At 44.4% G+C, this 23,055-nt stretch overlaps 2 protein-coding genes, 1 long non-coding RNA gene and 1 pseudogene across 6 annotated transcripts in view; 1 reads left to right on the forward strand and 3 right to left on the reverse strand.

The window, feature by feature from the left end:
- Positions 1-16,455, forward strand: part of LOC309361183 — a 187,318-nt gene extending 170,863 nt beyond the window's left edge. The window contains exon 3 of the long non-coding RNA XR_014164375.1: positions 15,660-16,455. This is a non-coding gene — a long non-coding RNA (uncharacterized lncRNA). The remainder of the gene's footprint in view (positions 1-15,659) is intronic.
- Positions 1-23,055, reverse strand: part of LOC309361140 (fragile X messenger ribonucleoprotein 1-like) — a 222,030-nt gene that overhangs the window by 113,770 nt on the left and 85,205 nt on the right. For all 3 annotated transcript variants that reach the window (XM_081896098.1, XM_081896099.1, XM_081896097.1), the window contains one exon: positions 13,608-13,756. In XM_081896098.1, the coding sequence (XP_081752224.1) occupies positions 13,608-13,756 (149 nt within the window). The remainder of the gene's footprint in view (positions 1-13,607; positions 13,757-23,055) is intronic.
- LOC309361155 (uncharacterized protein) overlaps positions 1-23,055 on the reverse strand; it is a 140,164-nt gene that overhangs the window by 101,176 nt on the left and 15,933 nt on the right. The window lies entirely within an intron of this gene.
- Positions 4,738-6,510, reverse strand: LOC309361143 (rab-3A-interacting protein pseudogene; annotated as a pseudogene). The gene has a single exon. The product of its transcript is annotated as a rab-3A-interacting protein pseudogene (transcript).

Genomic DNA, 23,055 nt, shown 5'->3' on the forward strand with positions numbered 1-23,055 from the left:
AAAGCAGATAACCTGCTCAATCTTGTGGCCATCAATATACCATGAGAGAAGTTGAGGCCTTTGGGCAGGTGTCATGATTTTAGTTTTCTGACAGTTAACTTCTAATTTGCCCTCCTTACAATATACTGTGAATACTTTCATATCTCTTCTAAGGCCTATAGGTGTTCTTTAAAGAATTGCTGTATGATCTGCATACAGCAGGACTGCGATATGCTTCCCTGCCAATTTTGGGGATGGAAGTTCACATTATTCTTCTTTGTCGATCACTCGTAGCCGAGTAATATTGTCTTCCATAGACATGGTTTTAACAATGAGTCCATAAGTGATTGTGGAGACCAATTATGGATCCACACATACTTCCACAGTGGGGACATTGGTTTCCGGGCGGGAGTTGATCACGGTGTGGATTTGCCAAGCGTGCCTTCCTCTTAGCATGTTTCTCCCTTGCGTCCTGAGTTCAAAAGTCTTTAAAGGCCATGACACCTTTGATAAAGGCTGTTCTCCAATTAGAGCTCTCGCAGGCCAGTGTTTCCCAGTTGTCAGTGTTTATACTACATTTTTAAAGATTTGCCTTGAGACAGTCTTTAAACCTCTTTTGTTGACCACCAGCATTACGCTTTCCATTTTTAAGTTCGGAATAGACTAGTTGCTTTGGAAGACGATCATCAGGAATCCGTACAACATGACCAGTCCAACAAAGTTGATGTTGAATAATCATTGCTTCAACACTGGTGATCTTTGCTTCTTCAAGTACACTGATATTAGTTCCCCTGTCTTCCAAAGTGATGTGTAAAATTTTTCGGAGACACCGTTGATGGAATCTTTGGAGGAGTTGGAAATGGCATTTATAAGTGGTCCATGTTTCACAAGTATATAGTAAGGTTGGTAGTACAATAGCTTTGTAAACAAGCATTTTGGTTTTCCTGTGAATGTCCTGGTCCTCAAACACTCTGCACTTCAATTGGGAGAAAGTCACACTCGCAGAGCCCAGGCGATGCTGGATTTCGGCATCAATGTTGGCCCTTGTGGAAAGATAACTGCCTAGGTAGGAGAAGTGGTTGACATTTTCCAAAGTTACACCATTGAGTTGGATTTGTGGTGCTGAAGAAGGGTTATTTTGTACTTTTTGGTGCAGCACTTTGGCTTTTTGGATGTTGAGTGATAGGCCAAGCTTTTCGTAAGCTTCTGCAAAGATATTTAGGATCGTTTGGAGGTCATCCTCTGAGCGTGCGCACACTACGTTGTCATCAGCATACTGAAGCTCTATGACGGATGTTACGGTAACCTAGTCTTTGCTTTCAGCCTGCTCAGATTGAAGAGCTTTCCATCTGTTCGATATATGATTTCTACTCTGGTGGGGAGTTTCCCTTCGACAAAGTGTAGGATCATGGCAATGAAAATAATGAATAGAGTTAGGGCAATAACACAACCCTGTTTAACACCAGATCCCACTGTGAATGATTCACTTTGAAAGCCATAGTTATCTGTGATTGTTGCTGTCATGTTATCATGGAGGAGCCAAATGATGTTTACAAATTTATCTGGGCAGTCAATTTTCAGAAGGACAGTCCACAGGGCATTACGATTTACAGTGTCGAAAGCGTTAGTCAGGTCAATAAACCTCCATATACAGGGGTTGGTTTTGCTCTCTGCATTTTTCTTGAAGCTGTTGAGCTGTGAAAATCATGTCCACTGTCCCCCTAGAAGGCTGAAAACCATTTTGGGATTCAGGAAGGGTCACCTCGGATATTGTTGAGACAAGGTTTGCTAAGATCCTTGCAAGAATTTTGCCGGCCACAGCTAACAGAGAGATGCCTCAATAGTTTCCACAATCAGTTCTGTCACAATTTTTAAAGAGATTGGTAATTTTGGCATCCCTAAAGTCTGCTGGGATCTCTTCTCTTTCCCAATTTTTTTCGATGAGCTTGTGAAGTTGTTGTTTAAGTTCAATTCCGCCCACTTCAAAGATTTCAGCAGGTATCCCATCAGGTTCACTGGCTTTGTTGTTTTTCATTTGGTTAATCGCTGTACACAACTCTCCCAGATTTGGAGATACTGCAAGCTCATCTCTAACTTGTTTTTGCAGAATTTGTAAGAGGACCTCAGCAGTTACGGGGGAGTTACGGTTGAGGAGATGTTGGTAATGTTCTTTCCAGCGCAGTGCAATAGCTTCTTTATCTATTAGAAGTGTGATACTGTCTGCTGAACGTAGGGGGCATATGCCATGATTTATTGCCCCATAGACGGTCTTTGTAGCTTTAAAGAAACTCTGTGAAGCATGAGTGTTGGCTAAGTGCTGGATCTCTTGAGCTTTTTTCATCCACCAGGTGTTTTTTAGTTCTCTGGTTCTTCTTTGAACCTCAGCCTTAGCGTTGGCATAAGTTTTTTTCTTCGTGGCACAGTTTCTATCTCTTTGCCAGATCTGAAAGGCCTTCCTTTTCTTGTCAGCCATGTGTTCAATCTCACTGTCATTCTCATCAAACCAGTCCTGGTGTTTCTTGGTTTGGTATCCAATAGTTTGTTCACAGTCTGCAATAATGGATGTTTTTAGCTTGGTCCAGTGTTCCTCGATGTTATCAGGGAATTCTGAAAGCAGATGGTCCTTAAGAGTCATTTGGAAGCAATCCCGCTTAATGGGATCTTGAAGGGCTTGAGTGTTCATTTTGCGCCTTGGTTTCCTTCCTTGAAGCCTGCGTTGAGGTATAATCTTGATAGCCATTGTGGAGTATATTAGTCGGTGATTTGTCCAGCAGTCGTCGGTGCTCATCATAGCTCTGGTAAGGAGCACATCACGTCAATCTTTAGCATGGACAATAACATAGTCTTAGAGGTGCCAATGGTTTGACCGAGGATGCCTCCATGAAGTTTAAAATTTATTTTTCTGTCGAAAGAGTGTGTTGGTAATAACAAGGTTGTGCACTGCACATATCGTCAAAAGTAAGATTCCATTCTGGTTGCTGTTGCCAATTCCTTCTTTCCCAATAGTCCCAGGCCACAGATTGAAATCTTGCCCAACTCTTGCATTAAAATCACCCAGCAGGATAATTTTCTCTTCCTTCGGCGTCTCTGATAGGACGGTATATAGCTGAGAGTAAAATTTTCTTTAATGTGTTTGTCGGCATCCAGTGTTGGTGCATAAGTGCTTATAATAGTAGCCTGTTGGTTTTTGGTGAGCTTTATTCGAAAGGTTGAGAGTCGCTCATTAATGCCAGTAGGGACAGGAGCTTCACAAGGTCGTTTTTGATAGAGAAGCCTACCCCATGTATTCAATGTTCTTGTTCAGATAGACCTTTTCAGAAGAAAGTGTAGCCTCCTTTTTCTTCCTTCACTTGTCCCTTGCCTTCTCTTTGAATCTCTTGAAGCGCTGCAATATTGATGTTAAAACGTTGCAGCTCTCTTGCAATGATGGCGGTTCTGCGTTCAGGATGCTCACTATCTGTGTTATCTGACAAAGTCCATATACAGTGGTGCCTCGCAAGACGAAAAGAATCCGTTCCGCGATTCTCTTCGTCTAGCGGTTTTTTCGTCTTGCGAAGCAAGCCCATTGACAGCTTAGCGGATTAGCGCTACAGCGGTCTAGCGGCTTCTAGCGATCAGCTGTTAAGCGGCTTAGCGGCTTAGGAAAAGGAGGGGGGGCAAAAAAAACCTGCGGGGACTCACAAGATTTTTTCGTCTTGCGAAGCAACCCCATAGGGAAATTTGTTTTGCGAAGCGCCTCCAAAACGGAAAACCCTTTCGTCTAGCAGGTTTTCTGTCTTGCGAGGCGTTCGTCTTGCGGGGCACCACTGTATTCCATGTTCCAAAGTTCAGTTGTCTTTTACGACCGCTAGGTGGTGACCCCACTGGGTGTGGTAATCCAGTCAGGGGAAAGGGGAGGCAGACTATGTTTAGGGCACCTTTTCTAGCCCCTCCCTGTTTTTGGGATGAGCAGAGTGGATCCTAAAAAGGGCTGCTCAGTCATGGATACAGCTGCCGAGCTGCTCAACTGCCTCGTTCCTTGAGTCAGAACAACTGTGCTGGTTCATGACTAGGGGTTTCCAGATTTCACAATCCTCCCCCCGTTACCATTTGCCGATTGCCATGGGACTTTTGGGGCTTGGGTTGGGTTTTTGGAAGACGCCTGTGCGTGAATTTGTTTTATGTGTGTAGATCAGTGCACGCTGACCAACGCACAGTCTTCACAGTAGGGCTCTGTTCCGATGGCATGAAGTAGTCACGACAAACCGGTAGATTCCTATCTGCTGCAGCCTTCATCCGTCTTCATAGCTGTTGTAACATACTGCTTGTTATCATCCGCCTGTTCTGCCGTTGAGGACTTCTTGGATCATTCTTTGTCTAGCTCCTTCCCTTTTACCTTACCGCCTTGGGTGACCCTGCTGGAAGTACAAGATTCCCGACGCCTTTGCTCACAAGGGTCATAGGAACATGCAAGCCCATTCACCACGACAAGGTGATGATCCAGCAACTGGGAAGTTCACATTATGCAGATAAGGTTCCATATCATTAATAATAGAAGTTAAATAAGAGTGGAGCCAGTATGCACCCTTATTTGACACCTTTCTCAGTTCCAATAGCATTGGAGAGATGGCCCTGGAAGTTATGTTGCACTTTTAGCCACATCCCTTCATGTGTATTAAATATAGCAAGTGCCTGTCGAGTGTAGAGGCCTCTGATTTTTCCAATAATTTAGCTCTGGATATGGTGTCAAAGGCTGCTTTTATTTATTTTTTTAGTTAACTTTTATTAAGTTGAAATCCTACATTATAAACTCTCCAGAACACAAAAATGAACACAATATCTGAACAGCATCAAACCTGCATTTCTCAACTGCTAAAGTTACAATCACTATAGTACACCTGAAAATCCTCTTGCCTTCCTTTCAAACGAAACAATAATGTCCATCCTAAAATAAAATAATCTTGCTGAACTCCAAAAGTATGTAGCACAATTTGCACAGAAGGAGAAGCCTTGGACCCTTTTCAAAATAAATATCAATGTCGTGACAAGGATTTTGAACCACTCTGAAGATACGTACATTTATGGAAGCGCATGCAAGCACCAGAAACGTAGCAGTTACAGCTCTTCCTTGTAATATCCAAGTTTTGCCAGTGACATCTCTTTCCTCAGCTGAATAACCTCCCAAAACTTCTGATTCACATCTTGCTGCTTCACAAGCCCCTGCTGTATATATCAAATGTACATGAAGAAGTTACATACAGAAGTAATCCTATATCTACAGAAAGGAGAAATATAGTAATAGTTGCTTGAGTCCCCCAACTTGATTCTATGCTTGCATGTTTTACTTTGTCCACTGAGAGCACATTTCTTTGGTCCTCCACATTCAACTGCAGAAGCTTTCACAAATCGAACAGGTTGCAAGCCAACTGGTTCAATACCTAAGGTATTGTTTTCCACAACTTCCAAGACGGCAGATGCCAGCTCACTTTTTGAGAAGGTCAAAAACGGAAATATATCTTCCTTATAGATTTTATCCAGGAAAGGGCATGCCCTGTCCATAGTGGGATCATCCTTCCAGGACCTGAATTCGTTATACAGAGCTAAGTCAGCCTCTTTGCAGTCTTTCACAATTGGCTGCATCATGGCGACATCCTGGTTGCTGACCCCCATCGCACTGCTCATACTCTTGTTCCTTGCATGGCCTTTTTTGAAGCTCTTTTGTGGGCGACGTCAGCGAAGTGGACAGCACTAACGTTTTCAGGGCTGCTACTTCGGCCTGAAGTACATCAATTTTTCCATGTGCTTCTTTCAGTTGTTTTTCAGCTGTCGCCTGCTTTATGTTTGCTTCCCTCACCATTTTGTGTGCTTCCTCAAAGAGGCTGGCAGTAAGTTATTCCAATTACTACCCGAGTTGGTCGCACACTTTAGAAAGCCTCTTGCATTCTTCATCTTTCAGTTTCAGCTCCCTCTGAGCTTTAGCAAGCTCCTCTTTTAATCTTCCATAGCCCTTCTCTTTGACTTCCAAAACCAATGGGCTCTGTAGGTGAGACAGACTGTGCTCAGTCCCAAAACATCATCACTTCCTTCAGTGGAGTCTGTTATGGTTGCTCCCAACAAAAATTCTCTCTCGGCATTGCTGCTTGCCTTTCCGGAATTATCATATTTGGACGACACACCTTGGAGTCCTGAGGTAGAACAAGGAATGGTTTCTGTAACATTGATGCTGATACCTGATGCTTCTGCACAATTGAGTTGCCTAGGAGATGAATAGATGGGTTGTGTAGGAAGATCAAAGACGTTCAGGGCACTCAGCTGAATTGGCGTCGAGCACACAGCTGAGGCATGAAGCCGGTAGATGATCGTGGAGGGGGTAGTTTGTTCACAAGCACTGAATTCATACACTCCTAGAAGATCTGGAGTGGTAGGAGAGGCTAGATTCACTTCGTGAAAACCTTCCAGGGTGTCGTTGGCCATAATAAAAGATTCATCATATGAAGTCCTGCCAAGCCGAGCGAGACGCTTCCCTGCTAAAGGCGGCGGTGGCTCCCTGCTCTGCTCGTCAAAGGCTGCTTTAAAGTCAATAAAGACAGCATAAAGGGAAACTATGCTACGAGAGAAGTATTTCTCGATTAGATGTCGGAGTACTAAACATTGGTGAATGGTAGAACAGCCTTCCCTAAATCCAGCTTGTTCCTCTGCAAGTATGTTTTCTTGTTCCAGCCAGCCCTGAAATTTCCATTTCATACAATTTACTAATTATGCTTTGGGGATGTGTATCAATGCAGGTGAATAGTGAAGCCAGAATAGGGGTCCAAAACTCCAAGGTGTTTTTGATGGCCTCAGCAGGAATTACCGTATTTTTCGCACCATAGGACGCACTTTTTCCCCTCCAAAAATGAAGGGGAAATGTGTGTGCGTCCTATGGTGCGAATGCAGGCTTTCGCTGAAGCCTGGAGAGTGAGAGGGGTCAGTGCGCACCGACCCCTCACGCTCTCCAAGCTTCGCACACCTCTCCGCAAGCAGCGGGAGCGCTCCCGCTGCTTGCGGAGAGTTGCCAGCATGCCGAAGCCTGCGCGCGCTGAGCTCAGCGCGTCCAGGCTTCGCGGACCTCTCCGCAAGCAGCGGGAGTGCTCCCACGGCTTGCAGAGAGCTGCCTGTTTGGGGGCTGGGGTCGGGGGAAGCTCGAGCTTCCCCCGCCCCAGCCCCGCGCCTGGGGGGGAAATAATTTTTTCCCCTTTATTTCCCCCCAAAAAAACTGGGTGCGCCCTATGGTCCGGTGCGCCCTATGGTGCGAAAAATACGGTAAATCTTCTCCTGGGGCTTTCCCCTGTTTTAGTTGGGCTATAAGGTTCTCAATCTCTGTTCTTGACACAGGAGCCCACTTTGGAAGGTTTTCTATGTTTTGGATATTTTGTGGTTTTTTTAATAGATATTTATTAAGGTTTTAAAAATTATATTAAAAACAAAACATAACAACAATGCAATCAAACACACACAAAAAAAAGTATAATTTAATTACCTTATTTTCCTTACTTTCCCGACTTCCCCATACCTCCCCTCTCTGTATTCCAATTTCTATTTTATTAATTCAGCAAATCCTTTCCCTTAATTTCATTTAGTATTTAACCCTTCTTTTCTTACTACTTATCCAATCCGGCTGGAAACCACATAGTTTCTAAACCAACGTCATTCTAACATTCATTAACTTTGCAATATTTCTTGAGATAGTCCTTAAATTTCTTCCAATGTTCTTCCGCTGTCTCTCTCCCCTGGTCTCGGATTCTGCCAGTCATTTCTGCCAGTCCCATATAGGCTATTACCTTCATCTGCCATTCTTCCAAGGTGGGTAGATCTTGTGTCTTCCAATACTTTGCGATGAGTATTCTTGCTGCTGTTGTAGCATACATAAAGAATGTTCTATCCTTCTTTGGCACCGTTTGGCCGACAATACCCAAGAGAAAGGCCTCTGGTTTCTTCAGAAAGGTATATTTAAATACCTTTTTCAATTCATTATATATCATTTCCCAGAAAGCCTTAATCTTTGGGCATGTCCACCAAAGGTGAAAGAATGTGCCTTCATTCTCTTTACATTTCCAACATTTATTATCAGGCAAGTGGTAAATTTTTGCAAGCTTGACTGGGGTCATGTACCACCTGTAAATCATTTTCATAATATTTTCTCTCAGGGCATTACATGCCGTAAATTTCACACCTGTGGTCCACAACTTTTCCCAGTCAGCAAACATAATATTATGACCAATGTCTTGTGCCCACTTAATCATAGCTGATTTCACTGTTTCATCCTGCGTATTCCATTTCAACAGCAAGTTATACATTTTTGACAAATTTTTAGTATTGGGTTCTAACAATTCTGTTTCCAATTTTGATTTTTTCACCTGGAAGCCAATTTTCCTGTCCATCTTGTAAACCTCCATTATTTGATAATAATGAAGCCAGTCTCGCACTTTATCTTTTAATTTCTCAAAACTCTGCAATTTCAATTTGTCCCCTTCTTGTTCCAAAATTTCCCAATATTTCGGCCATTTGGACTCCATATTAAGCTTTTTCACAGCTTTCGCATCCATTGGCGACAACCACCTTGGGGTTTTACTTTCCAACAAATCTTTGTATCTAATCCAGACATTATACAATGATTTCCTGACAATATGATTTTTAAAAGCTTTGTGTGCTTTAACCTTGTCATACCACAAATATGCATGCCACCCAAAAGTATTATTAAAACCTTCTAAATCCAGAATATCTGTGTATTCAAGAAGTAGCCAGTCCTTCAACCAGCAAAAAGCTGCCGATTCATAGTATAGTTTAAGGTCTGGCAGGGCAAATCCCCCCCTTTCCTTTGCATCAGTTAAAATCTTAAATTTAATTCTGGGTTTCTTGCCCTGCCAGACGAATTTCGAAATATCTTTCTGCCACTTCTTAAAACAGTCCATCTTGTCCACAATTTGCAATGTTTGAAACAAAAACAACATTCTAGGCAATACATTCATCTTTATAACCGCAATTCGACCAGACAAGGAAAGCTTCAAATTTGACCAGATTTCTAAGTCTTTTTTCACTTCTGTCCAAATTTTCTCATAATTATCTTCAAATAAATTCACATTTTTAGCTGTCATATTGATCCCCAAGTATTTCACATTCTTAACCACAGTTAATCCTGTCTCATTCTGAAACCTCTCTTTTTCAAAAGCTGTTAAGTTTTTCTCCAATACCTTAGTTTTTGACTTATTCAATTTAAAACCTGCTACTTGACCAAACTCTTGAATTATTTCTAAGACCCTTTTTGTACTAGATTCTGGATCTTGTAATGTAAGTACCAAGTCATCAGCAAATGCTCTCAATTTGTACTGTTTGGCTCCGACCTGTACCCCTTTAACCAGCTGATCCCTTCTAATCATGTTCAACAAAACCTCCAGGACTGATATAAAAAGTAATGGAGAGATTGGGCACCCCTGACGTGTCCCTTTCTCTATCATGAATTCTTCTGTAACCACATTGTTGCTTTTTGTTCAGAGTATATTGCACCTATACCATTTTCAAACTCTTGGCCTACCCCCATCCCCCGGAGATTCTTCCTCATAAAGCTCCAAGAAATATTGTCAAAGGCTTTCTCCGCATCCACAAATATCAAAACTACTTTAGTGTTTATATTCACTTCCAGCTTTTCCAAAATGTCAATTATATTCCTTACGTTATCTGACAAATGTCTTCTTGGGAGAAAGCCCGCTTGGTCTCTGTGAATCTCCTCCATCAAAACTTTTTTCAATCTCTTAGCCAAAATGTCAGCAAAGATTTTGTAATCCACATTTAGTAAAGAAATAGGGCGGTAGTTCTTAAGTTGAGTCTTTTCAGTCTCTGTCTTCGGTATAAGTGTAATAAAAGCTTCTTTCCACGTTTCTGGTGCCCTTTTCCCTCCCAAATTTTCATTGCAGACTTCCTTCAAAGGTTGTAATAACCACTCCTTCAAGGCTTTGTAGTATCTGGAAGTCAGCCCATCTGGTCCCGGAGATTTACCCAGTTGCATGTTTTGGATGGCACCTTCTATTTCCTGTTCAGTTATTTTCTGGTTCAATACTAATTTACTTTCAATAGAGATTTTTTGTAATCCATTTATTTCAAGAAATCGGTCTATGTCCGTTTCTTTCTGCGGCCCTTGTGAATATAGTTGTTTGAAATATCTCTGGAAGCATCTTCTGATTTCAGTTGGATTGTAGATATTCCTTCCTTCTACTTCTAAGTTTGTCACCGTATTCAATTTTTGTCTTTTCCTTATTTGCCAAGCCAAAAGTTTCCCACATTTATCTGCAGATTCAAAAGTCTTTTGTCTCATTTGTTTGATTTTCCATTCTATTTCTTGATTCATTAATTCCATATATTGTATTTGATACAACTTAATTTCTTTCAGAATCTCATGAGACTTTGGTTTTGATCTTAATTTCCTTTCCCCTTCTTTTATCTTTTCCAAAATCTTATTTTTCTTCTCGTTTTGGCTTCTATTCTTTATTGCATTTTGTTGTATCAGGAATCCTCGCATAACAGCTTTACTTGCGTCCCAGATCACTCTCTTTTCAACATTGGTCTTCATGTTTATTTCAAAGTAATCTCTCAAAGTCTTTTGGGCCTTTTTATATACTTCCTCATCTCTGAATAAGGTGTCATTCATCCTCCATCTGAAGGAACCTGCTGTCATTAACTTCATCTCCATCCTTACGGCATTATGGTCAGAGCAAGTTTTTGGGCAAATTTCAACTTTCTTTATCTTTGGAGCCATTCCTCTAGTAACCCATATTTGGTCAATTCTAGTCCATGTCATTTTGGCTTCAGAAAAGAAGGTTCCCTCTCTCTCAAGAGGGTTTTTTGTTCTCCAAATGTCAACCAAGTCCATATTGTCAGTCATTTCAAAAAAGGTTTTTGGTAGTCTTCCATCTTTAGTAATTACCTGTCTCTGTGCTTTGTCCATGTTTGTGGATACTACTCCATTCATGTCTCCCATCAAAATTACATTGTAATCCAAATAGTCCAACAAAATCTCATGCAACTTCTTAAAGAATTCAGATTTTCCCTCATTCGGTGCATAAATTCCTACAATCAAAAATTTCTCTCCTTGGGCTTGGATTTCAATTGCAAGAAATCTTCCTTGGTCATCTTTAAAAATTAATTTCGGCAACAATCTTTCCTTTGCATAAATCACCACTCCTCTTTTTTTAACTCTGTCCGACGAAATGAATTCTTGTCCCAATCTTTTATTAATAAGTAATTTCCTATGTGATCTCATCACATGTGTCTCTTGTAGACAGATCAAATCCAATTGTTCTTTCTTTAATATATGAAAAATGCTTTTTCTCTTCCGGGGTATGTTCAGACCATTACAGTTCCAGCTAAGAAGTTGCAACGCCATGATGATGTTATTTACTCTTTCCTCCTACAGCTCCAAAAAGGTGTTCTTCTTGGGTCGGTGGTTGAAGTCCAAATGATAAATTTGCAATGTCTAGCATTCCTTTTCTTGGTGAAGTTGGTTCTTGTCCAGATTCCACCTCTTTCTGCAGGTCCTCCTCGTGGTCTCTCATAAATTTATCTTTGTCACCCACTGTCCTTATTCTTATTTTCCTTCCTTTGTATTTAAAGGATAGGCCTTGAGGGAATTCCCACCTGAAGAGTATACTGTTTCTTTTTAGCAAGATGACCAGATCTCTATAGTATGTTCTTACATCCAAAATGTACTTCGGTATGTCTTTGAAGATCTCCACATAGGAATCTTCAATTTGCAGTGTTTTTTGGTAGTGCAAATTCAAGATTTTATCTCTTTCTTCTTTGGATCTTAAAGTTATCAAACAATCTCTTGCCTTGCTCCTTCTTTGTCTTGTGCCAAGTCTAAATGCACTAACTATCTTAAATTCTTCCTTCTCTGGGCCCAGTTGCCAAAATTCTGAAAATTCTTTTGTAAGAAAGTCCACCAAGTTGTCACTTTCACTTTCCGGTACTGCTCTGATTCTCAAATTCTTCTCTTTCCTTTGCAAATCAATCATGGACAGTGTCAGATCATGGTCCTCCAGTTTTTGGATGACCGGTGGGATTTTTTCCTGTGTAGTAGTCGCAATTTCCTTGGCCTCCTCTGCAATCTTTCGAGTTGTAGCTGATTCCTCTAGTAATTTTTCGATGGTTTCTGTGTTAGAATTCACCTTCTTTCCAAGCTCATTTATACTTGTAGTGTTTAAGTCAATTTTTGCTGAAACCTCTGCAACTTTCCTATTAGTTTCTGCAATTTGTTTATTAGTTTCAGCAACTTGTTTACTTGTCTCTGCCCCTTGCTTCGTTAAATGTTCCAAAGATTCATTTATTTTTCCAAGTGCCTTAGCCAGTGCGTCTTCCGATGACATAATTCTTTGTTTTGCTTGTGAGGCAGCAGCTGCGCCTGTGAGTCCGGATGTTGAGGCCCTCCTTTGTTGTGAAGTATCTGTTTTGTATTGTCTACCGGATCTTAGACTTTTTTCCTGTATCTCTACTTTCCCTTTACCATCCATAACACTCTCATGCCGGGCCAAGGTCAGTCTCACGCTTTGTAAAGTTGTTTAGGATAGGAATTTCCCAATGGCTCAGCAGCTAGTATTTCAATTGTTGTTGGTTACAGTCAAGTCTCCTCTAGGGGGAGAAGTCTCTAACTTCACTTTACAGTTTTAAAACAAAGTATTCTTTGCAAATCCCCCAGATCACCTAAAAGTCCACAGTATCAATTTTCTTCAAAGTTATTTAAGTGCTACACAGTTCATATATAATCCAGGGACACTGTATCCTCTCAAAAAGTTAGCTCAGGAGTTTGCTCCAAAAGATACTTCTTTACCTTAACGTGCAGACAACCTACAGCCGACTTCCCTGTCAAAGCAGATCGTCCCCAGGGTATCAAAACAGCAGTAAAAGTTCAAATTCCCTTCTTTCAAACAGGCAAATATGGTATACAATTTCCTCCCCTCCGTTCCTGCTCACGGGAGGAGGGCTGCTTTCTGGCGATGGATTTGTTTTTATCCAAAAGTAAATTTTCTTACGGTTCCAGCTTAGCAATCTCTTTACTTTAGTCACTCTGCAGAGCGGAAAGGCAGACTTCCTCTTTATACCTTTCCCGTCTCGGACCAAATTTTCCGTAATTTTAGCTTCAAATTAATCCTTTAATCATTAATCCTACTCACAGGTAGTTGCTTTTCTTAAGTCCAATTCCTCGGAAGAAATCAGCGCTCTCCGCTAATGGCGATGCGGCTTCACTCCACAGGCTTGGTAAACAACTCTCAGCACCGCGCCGCTCACCCGCTGCTGCTCCGAAGCCTTTAAAAAGGCTCTTTGCAGGTTTGGGGGGGCGCAAAAGGTGCCCGCCGAGTCTCCTTGTTCACAGGTTTCAGCACCTGTGATTTGTTGGGATCCCCGTTTCGCCGTAACGGCAGGACCCGAACCTGTAGAGCAGACTCCCTCCGGAGCTCCGGGGGAAATCCGCCATTAAGCGCTGGATATTTGGCAACTTCCACCATTGGTATAACAACAACAACAAACAACAACAACAACAACTATAATGGCATGAAAACGTTTCGAATGGTATTACAAACTTAAGTTGATTAAAATTATTTATAAAAGACCTCTATACTCACATTTGCCTTAAATCTTCTGGCACATCAAGTTTGATCTTATGAAAGGTATCCTTTGTTGTAGGTTTGTTGGGATTTGCAGATCTTAGGCGCTCAATTGTGACAATTTCATTGTAGGTAGCATCACAGGCTGCATATTCTATTACATAAAACTAATTAAAAAGGACAAAACTGTCTCAGACATTGTTAAACTGAGAAGTGATGTATGCTACAAGTGTACTCTGAAGGGGGTCTGTATTTTACTTTTGGGATAAACTGTTTTATTTTGCTTCAGTATGTAAACTTACAGTTGCAATCAAAATTATTCAACCCCCATTGCAAATCAGGTTTACTATCAAAATTTACAGACTTTCAGCTGTTTGCAATGAGCAAATCAAACAAAAGCAATTGAAATAGCTCAACACAACAGATACTTCAAGTGGTTTCCCCCAATTCAGTTTAAATTGCAACTTACACTGTGTAGAGGTAACGGTCCGCTTTACGAAGGCAAACCTCGCACCAGACATGCAACAGTATGTCAAGGAGCGTTGCACCTGCTTTCCCTGACCTTTTGCCTTCTTGGCTAGAAAACAGGGTTTTTCCTCTGAAATTGTGTCCTCTCACAATTTGTTTGTTAGACATATCGCTTGGATGAAGCATGATCGGGGACGCAGATTTAATCAAGTATCGGGGGGAAACTTTGAAGGAAACACCTGCTGACATGTGTATTTGCTAATGCTGGGAATGTGCTTAGATGGAAATACGTCATGTTCAGGGTGGTTTCACTACTGTTTCCGATTGTTGACTTCTGCTAATAAAAGGAGCCTCAGCAGAGCTAGTCGGCAGCTTGTTTGGAGCATGCTTGTCAGCGTGCGTCTGCACAGCTCACCTGCATCCAACCTCCTGTCATCTCTGTTTTTCCTACAATACTGGTTTCTCCAGTCTTAACCCCCTGAACAGAATGTTGATCACTTTTCCTACCTGGGCAGTTATCTTTCCATAATTGGCAGGTAATGCCAAAATCCAGCACTATCTTAGCTCTGTGAGTGCACCTTTCTCCTAATTGAAGTGCAGAGTGTTTGAGGACCGGGACATTCACAGGGAAACCAAAATGCTTGTTTACAAAGCTACTGTACTACCAACACTTGTGAAACGTGGACCACTTATAAACGCCATCTCCAACTCCTCAAAAGATTCCATCAACAGTATCTCAAAAAAAAATTATATCTCACTTGTGAAGACAGGTGAACTAATGACAGTGTATTGGAAGAAGCAAAGATCACCAGTGTCAAAGCAATGATTCTTCAACATCAACTTCGTTGGATGGGTCATGTGGTTCAGATGCCTGATTATCGTCTTCCAAAGCAACTACTCTATTCCCAACTTAAGAATGGAAAGCGAAATACAGGCTGACAACAAGAGAGGATTAAATATGCTCTCAATGCATATCTATAAAAAAAAAACTGTATACAGGTGAAACTAATATATGAGATAGACTCATGACATGCAAAGCGAGTTACGTCAAGCCTTTATTTGTTATAATTGTGATATTATGGCATACAGCTGATAAAAACCCCAAATTAACAATCTCAGAAAATTAGAATATTGTGAAAAGGTGCAGTAGCTATTCAATCCATAGCACCTGCAATGGGTTCAGTAGGAAGCACAATCATGGGGAAGGCTGCTGACCTGACAGTTGTGCAGAAAGCCATCATAAGGAGGTAAAGCCTCAAAGGGTAATTGCAGAAGAAGTTGGATGTTCCCAAAGTGCTGTATCGAAGAACATTAATGGAAAGTTATGCGGAAAGGAAAAGTGTGGAAGAAAAAGGTGCACACGCAGCAGGGATGACCACAGCCTGAAGAGGATTGTCAGGAAAAGACCATTCAAACGTGTTGGGGATTTTCACAAGGAGTGGACTGAGGCTGGAGTTAGTGCATCAAGAGCTACCACACACAGACGGATCCTGGAGATGGGCTTCAAATGTCATGTTCCTCTTGTCAAGCCACCCCTGAACAAGAAACGTCAGAAGCATCTTGCCTGGGCTAAAGAAAAAAAAGAACTGGGCTGTTGCTCAGTGGTCCCAAGTCCTCTTTTCTGATGAGAGCAGCTTTTGCATCTCATTTGGAAACCAAGGACCCAGAGTCTGGAGGAAGAATGGGGAGGCACACAATGCCAGATGCTTGAAGTCCAGTGTGAAGTGTTGATTTGGGGAGCCATGCCATCAGCTGGTGTTGGTCCACTGTGCTTCATTAAATCCAGGGTCAACACAGCTGTCTACCAGGAGATTTTGGAGCACTTCATGCTTCCTTCTGAAGACAAGCTTTATGGGGATGCTGACTTCATTTTCCAGCAGGACTTGGCACCTGCCCACACTGCCAAAAGTACCAAAACCTGGTTCAGTGCCCATGGGATTACTGTGCTTGATTGGCCAGCAAACTCGCCTGACCTGAACCCCATAGAGAATCTATGGGGCATTGCCAAGAGAAAGATGAGAGACATGAGACTAAGCAATGCAGAAGAGCTGAAGGCTGCTATTGAAGCATCCTGGTCTTCCATAACACCTCAGCAGTGCCACAGGCTGATCGCATCCATGCCATGCCGCATTGAGGCAGTAATTGATGCAAAAGGGGCCCAAACCAAGTACTGAGTACATATGCATGTTTCTACTTCTCAGAGGTCCAATATTGCTCTATATGCAATCCTTGTTTTGCTGATTTCATTTAATATTCTAATTTTCTGAGTTTTTTAGTTTGGGGTTTTCATCAGCTGTACGCCATAATATCACAATTATAACAAATAAAGGCTTGACATATCTCACTTTGCATGTCATGAGACTATCTCATATATTAGTTTCACCTTTTAAGTTGAATTACTGAAATAAATTGCCGAAGATTTGATGCTTTTGAATTATGGTGCTGGAGGAGACTCTTGAGAGTCCCATGGACTGCAAGAAGATCAAACCTCTCCATTCTGAAGGAAATCAGCCCTGAGTGCTCACTGGAAGGACAGATCGTGAAGCTGAGGGTCCAGTACTTTGGCCACCTCATGAGAAGAGAAGACTCCCTGGAAAAGACCCTGGTGCTGGGAAAGATGGAGGGCACAAGGAGAAGGGGACGACAGAGGACGAGATGGTTGGATAGTGTCTTCGAAGCTACCAGCATGAGTTTGACCAAACTGCGGGAGGCAGTGGAAGACAGACGTGCCTGGCGTGCTCTGCTCCATGGGGTCACGAAGAGTCAGACACGACTAAACGACTAAACAACAACAACTGAAATAAATGAACTTTTCCACGGTATTCTCATTTTCCGAGTTTCACCTGTAAGCACGGAAAATTGGGAAACACTGGCCTGCATGCACTCCAATTGGAGAACAGCCTTTACCAAAGGTGTCATGACCTTTGAAGACTTTTGAACTCAGGACGCAAGGGAGAAACGTGCTCAGAAGAAGGCACTTTTGGCAAATCCTCACCATGATCAACTCCTGCCCAGAAACCTATGCTACCACTGTGGAAGGACATGCGGGTCCAGAATTGGCCTCCACAGTCACTTACAGACATGCCATGTCCATGGAAGACAATCGTACTTGGCCACAAGTGATCGCCAAAGAAGAAGATTATTTAACCCCCTGAATAGAATCCCTCAGAACAGCACAAATACAACAGGTGTTGTCTCAAGCACACCTGATGCAACTAATCAAGGGCTTCATTAGTTGTACCAGGTGCGCTTGAGCTGGAACACATGAAATACCTGAGCTGGATTTGGGGTTTGCTGAGAGTTACATTTGGCTGCATGTTAGAAATATAGTTAAGTCAAGAGAATGGTCCAAGAAGGTAAGAGAAGAGAAGAGATCACTGTCCTTCACAAAAAAGGAGGATACAAAAAGATAGCGAAGGCACTGAATGTTCCTAGAGACACCGCTGGAGGCATAGTTTGCAAGTTCAAAGTTAAAGGAACAGTGGTTACACTACCTGGACAGGGCAGAAAAAGGAAGCTATCTGCAGCAGCAACCAGACTTCTGGGAAGGCAGACTGGGAAAAACCCTCAGTGACTGCATAAGAGCTGCAGCAAGACTTGGTGGCAGTGAGCACAGTAAGGCACGTACTAAACACAGAAGGTTTCCTTGCCAGAACTCCAATACTACTGACCCAAAAGCACAAGAAAAGTTGGCTCCAGTATGCTCAAAAACATATAAATAAGCCACATAAGTTTTGGATTCTGTTTTTTGGAGCGATGAAACAAACTTGGAAATTTTTGTCCCCTTGGATCAGCGTTATGTCTGGAGGAAGAAGAATGAAGCATACGCTGAAGAGAACACTCTGCCTACAGTGAAGAATGGTGGTGGCTCGGTGATGCTCTGGAGCTCCTTTGCATCCTCTGGCACTGAAAACATGCAGCGTGTGGAAGGCAGGATGGATTCATTGAAATATCAGGAAATCCTAGGAGGAAACATCATGGTATCTGTGAGGAAGCTGAAGCTTGGGTGTCATTGGACCTTCCAACAGGGCAATCACCACGAACACTTCCTCCGCTGTTTGTAGCTTTACACCCAGCATGGATGACGACTGGATGTCGATTTGTTCCACCTGCAGATTTAAGGCCAAAGAAACTAAGGTAGCCAACCCACCTTGTGGTCTACCAGGTGATAGTGGATTCTGTTGTGCATTCAGGTAGAAGCCCTTATACCCTGATAAGGAGAAGCTCCAACAGGACAATGATCCCAAGCATACCTCAAATTCCACCAAGGCAGAAGTCCTGGAAGGTTCTACAGTGGCCATCAGTGTCACCTGACTTGAACCCCATAGAAAATCTCTGGTGGGATTTGAAGAAGGTGGTTGCAGCACGCAAACCCAAGAATATTACTGAACTGGAGGCCGCTGTCTGGCTATGCATCTCGTTTGAAGTAGGTCATAGCAGCAAAACGCTGCACTACTAAGTACTAAAGATGCTTGCTATGAAGGGGTTGAAGGGGTTGGAGAAGCCAGTATAAGTTGGAATTTCAGCTGAATTTGGGGAAACTACTTGAAGCATCCGTTGTGTTGAGCTACTGTATTTATTTGAGTCTGATGTGCACCTTTTTTTGCCAAATCAGGCTGCAAAAAAATTGGTGCACATTAGATTAGATGGAGGGCAGGCTCCTTTACCACCACTTGCTCTGCCCTAGTTCTGCATCTTGCTGTTTGTCCTCAAGGGTAAGAGACAGACCGTTCTGTTATTTGATGGCTATCTGGGCTGCCGCTCCCCCCAAAAAATAAAATATAAAAATCCAACCCTGCTTTGAATCCCAAGTCCACACCATCACCACCCACTGTCTCCATGCTTCTTTACCCAACGCCCCTCGACGCAGACTTTGGTCTCTGTCGAACGTTAACGCGCTTTCCCACCAATAAGATCTTAAATGCAGAAGTTTGGGGTGATCCTAGCAGCTATACGTGCACAGCCCATGTTTACTTAGAATCACAGAACCATAGAACTGTAGACTTGGAAGGGACCCCAAGAGAAAGGTGTCAAGCAAGGCTGCATACTGGCCCCACTCTTATTTAATTTTTACATTAATTCCATGGTGGGCCATCTTCACAACATAAATTTTCACTCCCCAAAGCTTGCTGGAAGACACATTTCTGTTCTATTCTATGCAGCAATACTTTCAAGAACACCTATTGGCCTCAACAGTATTGCAAGGAGAAGCAGCTAGAACTCAACTATCAGAAAACTAAGATCATGGCATTTGCCAAAAGGCCTATGAACCGTTAGATGACCACAAGACTGAGCAGGTCTCTTGTTTCGAATACATGGCGGTAGTTTTTCACTCTACCGGCAATAGGAAAGCCCATGGGGAACATGTTGCTGAAACTGCACAGAGAAGCTAATCTGTAATCCTTAAATTTCTTAAAACAAGAGGTGGCCACTATATACCTGCAGCACTCAACTTATTTGAAGCCTAGCCAATAGTACAACTTCTCTATGGTGCCCAGCTGGGCCCCTTCTCCAATTTTGCACCCCTAGAACCTGTACAATCCAAATTTCTAAGATCAGCCCTTCAAGTCCCAAAATGAGTCCTAATGCCACCCTGAGACTAGAAACAGGTTTCATAAAAGTGGAGGCTAGAGTGTGGGTGACTGTGGGAGTCATAAAGCCATGGCAGAGGTTTGTAAATACTGCAGGGTACCTCCGGACCTCATGACCAGCACTCTGAGCTTTACAATGTATTGGAATGTAATGATGGGGGCAATAAAAGCTTGACCGGATGAGGTAACATGAGATTGGCAAACGGCCATGCGGCTGGACAGAACAAAGGAGAATAAATCGGAGAAGGGCAGACAGAGGGGCTGCTCTCTCTTATTATGGAAATATTGCAGGCTTTCCGTGTCTTTATTTTATACAGTGGTGCCTCGCAAGACGAAATTAATTCGTTCCGCAAGTCTCTTCGTCTTGCGAGTTTTTCGTCTTGCGATGCACGGTTTTCCATAGGAATGCATTGAAAATCAATTAATGCGTTCCTATGGAAAAAGCCTTCCCCCGACCTCTTCTGGCGGGCGGCATTTTAAAATCGCCCGGGACAGCGGAGGACTTCTCCGCTGTCCGGGGCGATTTAAAAGCCCCTGGGAAGGCAGGCAGGGGGGACAAAGGCTTTCCCGCCCGGCCGCCCGGCTTCGGGACATCGTTCCGAAGCCGGGCGGGGGGGGAGGCTTTCCTGCCCCACCGCCCGGCATCGGGACGATGCCCCGAAGCCGGGCGGGGGGGGAGGCTTTCCTGCCCCACCGCCCGGCATCGGGACGATGCCCCGAAGCCGGGCGGGGGGGGAGGCTTTCCTGCCCCACCGCCCGGCATCGGGACGATGCCCCGATGCCGGGCGGCTGGGGGAGGCTTTCCTGCCCCACCGCCCGGCATCGGGACGATGCCCCGAAGCCGGGCGGGGGGGAGGCTTTCCCGCCCGGCCGCCCGGCTTCGGGACATCGTTCCGATGCCGGGCGGCTGGGGGAGGCTTTCCTGCCCCACCGCCCGGCATCGGGACGATGCCCCGAAGCCGGGCGGCTGGGGGAGGCGTTCCTGCCCCACCGCCCGGCATCGGGACGATGCCCCGATGCCGGGCGGCTGGGGGAGGCGTTCCTGCCCCACCGCCCGGCATCGGGACGATGCCCCGATGCCGGGCGGGGGGGGGAGGCTTTCCCGCCCGGCCGCCCGGCTTTGGGACATCGTTCCGATGCCGGGCGGCTGGGGGAGGCTTTCCTGCCCCACCGCCCGGCATCGGGACGATGCCCCGAAGCCGGGCGGCTGGGGGAGGCGTTCCTGCCCCACCGCCCGGCATCGGGATGATGCCCCGAAGCCGGGCGGGGGGGAAGGCTTCAAAAGCCGTCCGGGGGCTTTTAAATCGCCCCGGACAGTCCGGGGGCGATTTAAAAGCCCCCGGTTAGGCAGGCAGGGGGGGCAAAAGTCTTTGCCCCCCCTGCCTGCCTTCAAAAGCCGTCCGGGATAGCGGGAAGCGCTTCCCTGCTATCCCGGACCGCTTTTAAAATGCTGGCGGTGGGGAGCAAAGCCTTTCGCCCCCGCCGGCCTTCCTGGACCTCTTCTGAAGTCCGGAGGGGGGGGAAGGCTTTGCTCCCCACCGCCAGCATTTAAAAAAAGGTCCCCGAGATTTCCCTATGGGCTTTCGTCTTGCGATGCAAGCCCATAGGGAAAATCGTCTAGCGAAGCGTCGCAAAAACCGAAAAACCCTTTCGTCTTGCGGGTTTTTCGTCTTGCGAGGCATTCGTCTAGCGGGGCACCACTGTACTAAAAAAGTGCCACTTGTGACGGCTGGCTCCAACAGGTGACGATACTCAACTACTGGCTCAGACTTTCTTTATTTCCCCTTGGCCTTGCCCCACTAACTATGAATGATGATTTTCAATCCACATGGAAACAGGCTATGGCAACAAAGATCTCAACCCTAGGCTTCTCTCCAGGTCCTCTACTCAGCATGGAATGCAAACAGGCCAAAGCTCTCATAAAACAGTGTGTTGCAGACACTGAACGCCAATTGGATCTAGCCAGGACCCCAACTTTTATTGCCAATGGATCCTCCAGGTATTCTGCCTCCCCTATGGCATATCTAGCTAAACTCGAAATCCCTAAAAACCGGAGGACCTTTACTTTGGCTCGATGTCATGCCCTCCCCTCGGCTGTCCTTGAAGGCCAATAAAGGTAGATTGCTTACCTGGAGAGACAATGCCCCTGTGATTCTGGACAAATAGAAACAACAGAGCATGTGCTTCTCCAGTATCTTTATTATAGAGACATTCGTACTAGCCTCATCTTACCATTACTGCATAAGTACCCAGGGCGCACAGGAAAATTCTATACCTCCCTGCTGCTTCCAGATACCAACCCTGCTACAAAATACAACGTTGCCAGATTCTGCACAGCAGTGCTCAAAAATTCGTCAGATGATGACCTGTGCCACAAACTAGATATAATGACCACTCATATTAGACTGCTCTGTAGACTGATAGCTATATTCTTATATACTAACATTTTACTGGGGCTGAAACTGCCTTGGTCACGCTGGTCGATGATCTCTGGCATGCTAGGAATAAAGGTGAGAGCTGTTTCCTAGTTCTGCTGGATCTCTCAGCGGCCTTTGATACCATCAACCATAGCATCATTCTGGACCGTCTAGAGGGGCTGGGAGCTGGGGGCACTGTTATACAGTGGTTCCACTCCTTTCTCCTAGGCCGTGTCCAGAAAGTGGTGTTAGGGGATGAGTGTTCAGACCCCTGGGCTTTCACTTGTGAATCAGAACCAGTGAAGGGGGTGACTGTCTTGTGTGAGTGCCTGGAGGCAGTTGGTGGATGGGTGGTGGCTAACAGATTGAGGTTGAATCCTGAAAAGACAGAAGTACTGTTTTGGGGGGACAGGGGGCGGGCAGATGTGGAGGACTCCCTGGTCCTGAATGGGGTAACTGTACCCCTGAAGGACCAGGTGCGCAGCCTGGGAGTCATTTTGGACTCACAGCTGTCCATGGAGGCGCAGGTCAATTGTGTGTCCAGGGCAGCTGTTTATCAGCTCCATCTGGTACGCAGGCTGAGACCCTATGCCTGCAGACTGTCTTGTCAGAGTGGTGCATGCTCTAGTTATCTCTCGCTTGTACTGCAATGCACTCTACGTGGGGCTACCTTGGAAGGTGACTTGGAAACTGCAATTAATCCATAATGTAGCTGTCAGACTGGTGACTGAGAGTGGCTGCCGGGACCATATAACACCGGTCCTAAGAGACCTGCATTGGCTCCCAGTACGTTTCCGAGAAAAGTGTTGGTGCTGACCTTTAAAGCCCTAAGCGGCCTCAGTTCTGTATACCTGAAGGAGCGTCTCCACCCCAATTGTTCAGCCCAGACACTGAGATCCAACGCCGCGGGCCTTCTGGCGGTTCCCTCATTGCAAGAAGTGAGGTTACAGGGAACCAGGCAGAGGGCCTTCTCGGTAGTGGCGCCTGCCC

This window comes from Podarcis melisellensis (assembly GCF_964234715.1).
Source record: "Podarcis melisellensis genome assembly, chromosome: W".
Taxonomy (NCBI): Eukaryota; Metazoa; Chordata; class Lepidosauria; order Squamata; family Lacertidae; genus Podarcis; species Podarcis melisellensis.